General features: G+C 41.3%; 1 protein-coding gene across 1 annotated transcript in view; it reads left to right on the top strand.

Moving 5' to 3' along the window:
• The first annotated feature begins 1207 nt into the window (after window positions 1-1207).
• The window catches only part of CDC73 (cell division cycle 73), a 91053-nt gene continuing 82177 nt past the window's right edge, over window positions 1208-10083 (top strand). Inside the window, exons 1-5 of the mRNA XM_019976434.2 lie at window positions 1208-1370; window positions 3916-4021; window positions 7565-7634; window positions 9613-9675; window positions 9755-9807. Coding sequence (XP_019831993.1) covers window positions 1240-1370; window positions 3916-4021; window positions 7565-7634; window positions 9613-9675; window positions 9755-9807 — 423 coding nt within the window. The 5' untranslated portion in view covers window positions 1208-1239. The remainder of the gene's footprint in view (window positions 1371-3915; window positions 4022-7564; window positions 7635-9612; window positions 9676-9754; window positions 9808-10083) is intronic.

Here is a 10083-nt window from a genome sequence, read left to right as displayed (position 1 = left end):
AGGAAAATTGCTTTCTTTCAAATCAGGTAAAAGAATTCGGTTATGTCAATCACAAAGTTGACTTTTCCCCTTTTCTTCTATAGTAAGATACTTTTTTTAAATGGCCCATGGGGTATGTTTAAAGTAGACATGCCACAGTAAACTGAGTTTATATCAATAAATTGAGCTTGTGTTCTCAACTCTCCTATTAGCATCTCGTTAGACAGCTATTAAACTGTAGCCCCTTGAGGCTGGCCAGGAGAAGGGGGCAAGATGGAAAAAGCCACCATCTAAGGAACGGAGAGGGGGAAGATCCAATATTTATGATTTTTTGATTTGCGTGATGTTTTTACCTTCCATGTTCTCCATTAACCAATTGATTCTGTGAGAAGGTGTGTAACTTGACTGAGGTCAAAAGGCAGCTAACAAACACCAGTGCCCCGGCATTGATCTAGGCGAGTCCACTAAAAACACAAAATAAAAAATAACCCCCAAAGCAACACCTTCCCCCAAACAGCTTTCCCTTCTATAGGGGTTTATCAAGAGGCCATTTGATAGGTGGGTACGACCTCGTCGGGACGGCAACCTTGGCTCGGCAAACCTCTCACCAGGCTGCAGCCTGGTTAAAGCAGAGACCACACTGCACTGGCCAGGGGCCAACACTGCGGGGCCGTCCGGGAGCACTCAGTGCGCTCCCTGAGGACTGACTCCCAGACCCCGGGCGCAGGTGCGCGCGCACCTGTCGCCTGCCGCGTGCGCGCTGCGCGTGGGGGCGGGGTCGGGGGCGGGGAGGAGGAGGAGGTACGTGCTCCCGCGCGTGCGTCGGTCAAAGCTACCCCGTACGTGCGCCGTACGTGGGCGCTGCGTCCCCGCGTCCTGTGAGTTGCGGGCCGGGAGTCGGCCCCGCGCACCAAGTGGGAGTCTGGGCGGGGCGTTTCCCGGGCGGGCGCGGCGCCCCCTGGCGGCGGGCGGCGGCGGCGCGCGCGGTCAGGCGTTCTCCGCGGGCAGCCCGCGGCGGGGCCTTGCCTCCTAGCGCGGGGTCCTCGGCGGCCTGGGTGGCTCCTTCCCCCGCTGCTGTCGTAGGCGCGGACGGCTGCCAGTGCGGCTGCAGTTGGCTCGCGGCGGCGGCGGCGGCGGCGGCGGCGGCGGCGGCCGAGGCAGAGGGGCGGGGGGTGGGGGGGTTGAGGCGACAGGCGAAGGGGGCGGCGGGCGCGGCGGCGGCGGCGGGGCCCGGGGCCGGCGGCGGCGAGGGGGGCGAAGATGGCGGACGTGCTCAGCGTCCTGCGACAGTACAACATCCAGAAGAAGGAGATTGTGGTGAAAGGGGACGAAGTGATCTTCGGCGAGTTCTCCTGGCCCAAGAACGTGAAGACCAACTATGTGGTTTGGGGGTGAGTCTGCTGCGGCGGGGGGCAGGGCTGGGCGCCGCCGGGTCCCCCTCTCTCTCTCTCCGAACCCCTCCCCCCCGCTCCCCTTGGGGGTGGAGGAAAACGGGTGCTCCGGGGAAAAGTTTTCCCGGGAGCAGAAGTTGCAGCTCGTCTGTGAGGAGGAGCGGCGTCCGGAGGGGTCCCTCCTCCGCGGCTCCGTATGGAGGTTTCTGCCTCTGTGTGGAGGTCTCTGCCCCTGTGTGTTGGAGAGCCGGCCGGGTGCATAGGTGCATATAAAGGAGCGCCCCGCCGGGTCCTAGGGCTGCTCTTTTTGTCCTTTAGTTGTTGTTGTTTTTTAAATTCCTCTCTGAGGCTGTTCTGCGTTGGTCTCTGCTGGCCCTTGGCAGCTCCTGGTCGGTTCCGTCTCCTTTCGCGATTCCGTCAAGCAGAAAGAGAAGGGAACCCACTCCATCAGGTTAGGACGGGAAAGAGATTTCGGCGACCTGGGACAAGTCTTCGGAGTCTGTTGGAGTTGAAGGCAGGGGTCTTCCTCAGGGAGAAAGTTCCTGCATTGAAATGAAGTCAACTTTGCCGTTCTAAATGGGAAACGGGTAGAGTGTGCGACTGGGGGAAATGTGTGTGAAGAGAGTGTTTCTGGGAATGTTGATTCCGGTGGGGGTTGCCCGAGTTTAAGTCCTTAAGGAAGACACCTGAAGGGAGGTCTGTGGGTAACCTACATGGGAAAAGTATCTGAAAAAAATAGATATATGCATATGTACTTCAAAAGAAAAAAAGGTCTGATCATCGTGAGGGGCTTTTTGAGTGAACCGTCTCTCAGTGGCGTTTCATTTGGATAGCTAGAACCCTAGACGGAAACTTCCATACTTGCTTTGCTTGATTGAATGGGAGCAGTGGACTTTAGGAAGAGTTGATGAAAAGCTAGGGGAAGTTTAGTTCCTTGGTTTTTATTTACTTTTTTGGCATCTTGGGCTGCTTATGGTTTAATTAGCTTTGTGCAGATGGCTAAAATCATTCTGAGTTTTCTGTTTTTTTTTTCCTTTCAAAAGGAACTTGCACAGGCAGATTTACATTTTAAAAACAAATTAACAGCTTATGTGAAGAAAAGTTTATTTGATTTGAGGAGGAACAAGCTGGAAAAGGTTAGGAGTTCTCTGCCCCACACATTGTGTAGGAGCTCAGCGCTGATTGGATTTTTGACTGATTGGTTTTTCTTGAAAAAATGGTTGAGTATTCACAGTGTGAGGGTGTTCAGTCCGAGAACTGGAAAATATTTTGAAAACCTGGGTCGGTGCCTCAAAGGAGGTTACCTCAGTCAGAGTGGAAGAGATGACACATAAGTTGATACGAATCGAATTCCAGTTCCTAAAGAGAGCAATCACTTCTAACTGGGAAAGTTTTCATAGAAGTGTGTTTGACCTATGGACATGCTAGGTTTTTCTTGAATAAATGAATGAACAAATGTTAAGGAATGGATAGGAATTCTGAGGACGAAGTAGTGGGCTGGGTCTTCGCAGCTGAGGGAACTGCGTGCTTAAAGACCTGAGAGCTGGAAAGGAAATGTTTTGATAGCTGAGTGAAGCCAGTAGTAAGAAAAGTGTGCTTAGAACAGTAGATTGCAAACCTTTGCAGCAGTGAATCACACCAATACATGTATTTTCATTGAGTGTTATTCTCTGTGTATAGGGAAATGCACACATATGCATGACCTTAATATTTACCCTTACTGAATGCAGTGCATTGTTTTTTTTTAATGTATCATGAAGAGATACAACTTGTTAATCATGTATTATCTACTTCATAGTACAGTGATAAGTGATATGTGGTTTGAAGTATATTGATTTGGAGAAAAAGTGGAAATAGAGGCTAGAAAAATAAGTTTGAGACTGATTATATTGAGCCATATTCAGATGGATTTAAACAATACGTTGATATTTCTAGATGGGGAGAATGTAATAGGACAGTGGGATTGGACAGTAACATTTGTTGAGCAAGCAGTATTATGTATTTGCATGAAAGGGCTTGCACTCCTGGACGACTGTTTTATCACAGGTAGAATTAGTTTTGGTTTTACATCACTGATTTAATTTGAGAGAAGTCATAAGAATCATAAGAATCTCTGAATTTAATTGTAGTGTTAAAGAATGTTGGTAAGGGTGTTTTCTCAGCAGAATCTTACTTAGAAAACATGGTAAGTTTCTTGCAAGTTTAGCCTAAGTGACTAGTGTGCTTCTTTTAATCAGTTTGTTTCTCTTAAGGATCCTTCCTAACTGATTAGGTTTCTCTATTAACAAAGCCCAGAAGCTAATTTGGACCAAATTCTAAAAAGTCTGTAGTAATAAAGTTTGAATAGTACTTTCCTTACCTCTTGCTTTTTGTCATTGTTTGCATTTGTATTTCTTTTGCCCAAATGCCATTTTCACTTATTAGATTTCATACTCTTAAGAATATTTTTCTTTGGATAGCACCGTGTGTGTAGATAATATTGTATGATTAAGCCCAAGGAGTTGTATTAGAATTGTGAGTAACAATCTTGTCTTAATCATTTCAGGACTGGGAAGGAAGGCCAACCTAGAGAGTACTACACATTGGATTCGATCTTATTTCTACTTAATAATGTGCACCTATCGCATCCTGTCTATGTCCGACGTGCAGCTGTAAGTAGAATTCATTTAGAGACTTGTTTTGAATTTGATAGTTGATCCTATTTGGCGATAACTTCCCTCATGAGTTTCAGATCAAAAGAATGAAAGGTTTATCTGTAATAAAGTCTCCTGGAGGGTCAAAGTTAGATCAATTTATGTGGATTTTTTTTAATTTGTGATTTTTTTTTTTTAATTTGTGAGTTGTGAGTAATGTTTATATTAGTAGGAGTTTCAGAGCTGTTTTTTAGGGATGTTTTAAAAATTGTGTAAGCCTGTGGGAAGACTCAGATATTCAGAACTCTAGTTTCAGTTCAGTTCAGTTGCTCAGTCTTGTCTGACTTTGCGATCCCATGGATTGCAGCACGCCAGGCTTCCCTGTCCATCACCAACTCCTGGAGCCTACTCAAACTCATGTCCATTGTATCAGTGATGCTATCCAACCATCATCCCCTTCTCCTCCCACCTTCAATCTTGCCCAGCATCAGGGTCTTTTCCAATGAGTCGGTTCTTCACATCAGGTGACCAAAGTACTGAAGTTTTAGCTTCAGCATCAGTCCTTCCAATGAATATTCAGGACTGATCTCCTTTAGGGTGGACTGGTTGGATTTCCTTATAGTCCAAGGGACTCTCAAGAGTCTTCTCCAGCACCACAGTGCAAAAGCATCAATTCTTTGGCGCTCAGCTTTCTTTATAGTCCAACTCTCACATCTGTACATGACTACTGGAAAAACCATAGCTTTGAGTAGATGGACCTTTGTTGGCAAAGTAATGTCTCTGCTTTTTAATATGCTGTCTAGGTTCTTCCAGGGAGCAAGCGTCTTTTTATTTCATGGCTGCAGTCACCATCTGCAGTGATTTTGGAGCTCTAGTTTAATCTCAAAGAAAAAAGGATTTTTTTGGCATCAAAAAGAGTCAGGTTTAGTAGACAGCTTTTTTCCCTTTCCTTTTTTTTTTTCCCCCCTTTTTTCAGGGATTGTAGTTCCCTGACCTGGGATCAGACCCATACCCCCTGTAGTGGAAGTGTAGAGTCTCTACCACTGGACTGCTGGGAAGTTCCAGTAGACAGCTTTTTAAAATGAATTTTTTAATCAACAATCTTTTTTCATTGTTGATAAATTTATTTGTTTTCAGATGATTGAAAGGTGCCTGCTTTCTGCCTCAGAGTGCTTGAACACAGCTTCTTTGAACAAGAAATATATGTTTAGTGTCAAGTGTGTATTGAAAAATGCACTATGTGGGGTGAAAGTATTTGTGACTTGGGAAATTGTGGTATAAAATAGCAGCGTCTTGCTCTATAAAGCTCTGTTAACTCAGGTCTTTAAAAATGAAATCAGGCACTGATTAGAAAGTTTTGTTGAATAGGTCCATTCATTTTGAGGTAATAAAGATAGTCCAGACTCTTTGTTTAGGTTTACATTATGTCTCTGGGGAATGACTGTAGCACATAACTGATGCCATAACTGTTACTGTGGTCCTTAGGATCTTTGGTCCCATAAGGTTTAACTATCATTTCTCTTGAATATTTGCTAGATTGAAAGGGTAGAATTTGGAAAGTCTAGGGTTCTACAAAATTTTTAACTCCTTTGTTGCTCTTTCCTTTGAGCAGACCTTCTGAAACAACTTTTTCTGACTCATAGCCCCTGTTTTCTGTTGGTGATAACATACATAATCCATTAGTGACTAAATGGTCAAGTGTATTATCAAACTTAGATACAGTAATTTAAAGAAAATTAATTCAAATCTTTTAACTTAATGGTAGTCCATGTAGACTAGTTTTTAAAAACAAGCCCCAAAAAACCTGTGCGCTCTTACTTGTTTATACTCATAAGCAGAAATTTAAATTTAACCTAACTTTTAAAAAACAAATTAATTTCAAGTGATTAAATATTGTTTATCTCGTGTCATTAGGGTGTATGTGCAGAATATTTGGTGCAGTAAAATATGGTCAGTATTTAGTATAAGGTAATTAGCCAAAATATTAAGGGTGCTTACTCATTGTTGCCTAAATAAAGTAACAGAGTTTCTAACTGTATAATTCTGTAACCAGCTTTTCCCTGTACTCTGCTATTGCTTGCTTACATTATGAAAACTGTGGAGAAAACTGTGGTAATGACAGAATTCATTGGATTTATCACCAAGGATGACTTGGTGCCTAAAGTATACAGTTTTATTTGTTTTGCTCACCTCTTTACAAATTGCTAATATAAGAGAACAAAGGAAAACTACTCATTTATCACAATAGACACATTTTCCAAATTTAATTTTTTACTCTTTGTCTCCTGCTTACAAATTTATGCACACTCAACAGTAGAGAAAAGAGAGATGTAATGTAGAAAGTAAACAGCTGTCATTAACATTTTACTGTATAGTCTCCTAAATTTTTTCCCATTCCTAAACAACACATACCTGTTTTTTAGTCATTTTCTTTTTTTCTTTATTGAAGTATAGTCAGCATTCAATAGTAGTTTCAGGTGTACAGCATAGTGACTCTGCATTTATATACATTGTGACTTGATCACCACATTAAGTCTAAGTAGTAACCGACTGTCATCATACAACATCTTTACAGTATTATTGATGATAGTCCTCATGCTATACATTACATTCCCATGACTGACTTCATAATTGGATTGATTGTTTTTTTGATGTTGAGTTGTGTGAGTTATTCTATTTTGGAGGCTAATCCCTTACTGAATATATTGTTTGCAAATATCTTCTCCCATTCAGTAGGTTGCCTTTTCATTTTGTTGATGGTTTCCTTCATGATGCAAAAGCTTTTTTGTTTGATGTAGTCCATTTGTTTATTTTTTTATTTTGTTGCCCTTGCCTGAGGAGGCAGATCCAGAAAAATACTGCTTAGATTCATATCAAAGAACACACTGCCTGTTTTTTTCTCCTGGAGTTTTATTGTTGTATTTAATCCATTTTGAGTTTATTTTTGTATATGTTATAAGAAAGTGGCCCAGTTTGATTCTTGTTCCTGTAATAGTCCAGTTTTCCAAACACCATTTCTTGAAAAGCCTGTCTTTTCCCTAGTGTATATTGTTGGGACATGTACTTATTGTTAATTATGAAAATTTAGTTTAAGTGCTAATTTAGTTTATTTGAAAGAGTTCAGGTACCATATTTTGAGGAGGTATGGTTAGGGTGTGAGAAACAAAAGCACTTTGGAAACCCTAAATAAAATGAGCAGTCTATGGGACTAAATCCAAAACATCATGAGTAGAATTAATAAATACTTAGAATAATCCAAGGGAAAAAATAATAATATAATTGGTATTTTGAAGAGGGTTAGGATTATTGTTTCATTTCTAATGGTTATCTTTTGTATATGTTACTGGAACTGAGAATAAAGTTACCAAAAATCAATATGCTTAAAAATTTTCAAGATTTTATTAGATTTGTTCAGTCTGGTTATTTTCTGGAAATATGATTCTAATATATGTTGCCAAGATAAGTTGGAATAAAATTCAGATGTTAAAAGTTGTTTAACTTTACTAAAGCTTCTTATAATTGTTATTGATTTGATAATCTATTTTAAAATTTTGGCTCTAGACCGAAAATATTCCAGTGGTTAGAAGACCTGACCGAAAAGATCTACTTGGATATCTCAATGGTGAAGCATGTGAGTAATTTTTAAGTTGGTCTCATTCTTAAACAGGAGTTGGTTTCCACTCCCTGTAAAATAAGAATCAGTGGGAAGAGATTATGAATTCTCATTATAAACTTCCCCTACCTGCAACTCTGTCCACGTGCTGCTTTCTCTTTCCTGTTACCGTGTATGCACTTTACTCCTAGGACCAGCTAGCCCTTCCCTGCATGTGAAGTCCATTGCCTTTTGCACTCTCAGAGACTTTTCCTTTGTAAATGGTTGCTTCTCTCTTGCATCATCAGTTCTCTTCTGAATCATTCCATTTAGGATGTACACAGTAATATCTCTCATTAACAACTTTTTTTAAACTCCCTCCTTCCTATTTGCTGGGCTTCCCAGGTGGCGCTAGTGGTAAATAACCTGCCTGCCAATTCAGGAGACATAAGATGCAGGTTCTATCTCTGGGTAGGAAAGATCCCTTGAGGAGGAAATGGAAACCCACTCCAGTATTCTTGCCTGGAGAATCCCATGGACAGAGGAGCCTGGCAATACAGTCCATGGGGTCGCAAAAAGTGGGACACAACTTAACAGACTTAGAATGCACATGCTTCCTGTTCTCTACTGCTCCATTTTTCTTCTCCTTTTTATTACAAAATTCTTAGTGAGAGTTGTGTGGTATCACTGCTTCCTCTTTACCTCTGATTCTCTCTTGAGTCTGCTCTAGTCTAACTTTCTTCCTCACTGTCTCACTCACATCACTCTTATAAGGTCAATGCTGACGCATGATTGGCAGATCCTTTGGTCTCTGCTTTTCACAGCTAACCTGACCTCAGTAGCATTTGATACTGTTGACTGCTTACTCCCCTTTGGAAAGCTTTTCTTGACTTGGCATCTGGGGCCACAGACTCTTGAGGTTCTCTTTCTACTCATTGTCCACCTCACTTTTTTTCTTGATTCCTTATCTCCAACATTGACGTTTTACTGAGCTTCACATTTATAAATTCACTGTCAGCATCTTCTCTTGGGTATTGAACAGGTGTCTGAAATGTAACATATCCTAAATAGAGTGCCGACTCCCTCTTTCCCTTCTCGCCACAGACAATGAAAGAGCAGGTCTGGTCTCCCAGTGTTTCCATCTCAGCAAATGGTCCCCCATTCATGTAGTGGCTTAGGCTGCAAACCCTGGAGAAATCTTTGATTCCTCTTCTCTCATAGCTCACATCCTTTCCACCAGCAAATCCTTTCTTTATCTTTGAAAGTATGACGGCTTCTTAGCATTGTATAACCACCCTGATCCACCTTCTTCCTTAGACCATTGCACAGCCCTCTTGAAGGTCCTTGCTGTTCGTTTCCTACCGTGTAGTCTCTGCTCACCACTTAGAGGGACCTGTTTTTGAAGAGCATCTGAACTTGATTGTGTCACTCACCTGCTCAAGGCCATCCTGTACCTTCCCATCACACTTGGAATACAGCTCATCCTCCTTCCCTGACCTGCACAGTCATGCTCTGCTCATCTCTGTGACCTCATCAGCTCTCAGTCTCCCTGGTTCTTGTAGCTTTTCTGACTTTAGATCCTATGCACTTGCTATTCCCTCTGTGTTAATTTTGTTTCACATTGTCACATGGCTCACTACTCGCCACCCGATTCAGAGCTGTGCTCTAATGTTGATCCCTCGTGAATTAATACGTACGTTTATATTTTTATTTATGTTGTCATACACTTCTACATACCTACCTTGTAATATGTTGGGAATATGTTCTTTATAGTTGATTTCAGTCACATTGTAAGTTAAATGGTCAAAAATAGTTTGTCCTCTTACATACTTTTTATTACAGATCAATCTTTTATAATAAAATGCTTTTACAAACTTGCTTTAAAACTTAGTTTTTTAAGAGACGTAATCCTATATTAAGTAAGAAATGTAACAGATATTGAGTATTTCCCTTGCATAAATTTCTGATCTTACATATTCAAATATTTGTCTTTTCACATATCTTTTTAAATCTTCAGCAACATCAGCCAGTATAGACAGAAGTGCCCCTCTAGAAATAGGTCTGCAGAGATCTACTCAAGGTATGTCTTGTTTCATGTTTATACTGAACTCTCAAACACCTGTCCCCAAACTGTACATTTATTTCTTTTTTTCTTACAGTCAAACGAGCTGCAGATGAAGTTTTGGCAGAAGCAAAAAAACCACGAATTGAGGTAATGGAACTTTATTTTTAAAGTGATTCTTTTTTTTTAAATGGAGATTGAAATTGTGTAGTAGTAAGAATTCTTTGCTCATTGTAGTCCTAAGAGCTTTTTTTCTTGAAAAGTGGTTATATTTGCAATTGATTAATAAGTAGCTTGAGCTCTTATATTCTATAAGATCTCTCACATACTGGCTGCATGATGGACAAATTACTTTATTTTCTTTGCCTTTATATCCTTGTTGATGGAAGTGTTGGACTAGATGAGTAGTCAGAGCCTTTTCTATAA

This window comes from Bos indicus, chromosome 16 (genome assembly GCF_029378745.1).
Source record: "Bos indicus isolate NIAB-ARS_2022 breed Sahiwal x Tharparkar chromosome 16, NIAB-ARS_B.indTharparkar_mat_pri_1.0, whole genome shotgun sequence".
NCBI classification, from domain to species: domain Eukaryota; kingdom Metazoa; phylum Chordata; class Mammalia; order Artiodactyla; family Bovidae; genus Bos; species Bos indicus.
Note: the sequence above shows the minus strand (reverse complement) of the source record. Positions and strands in the feature narration are given on the sequence as shown.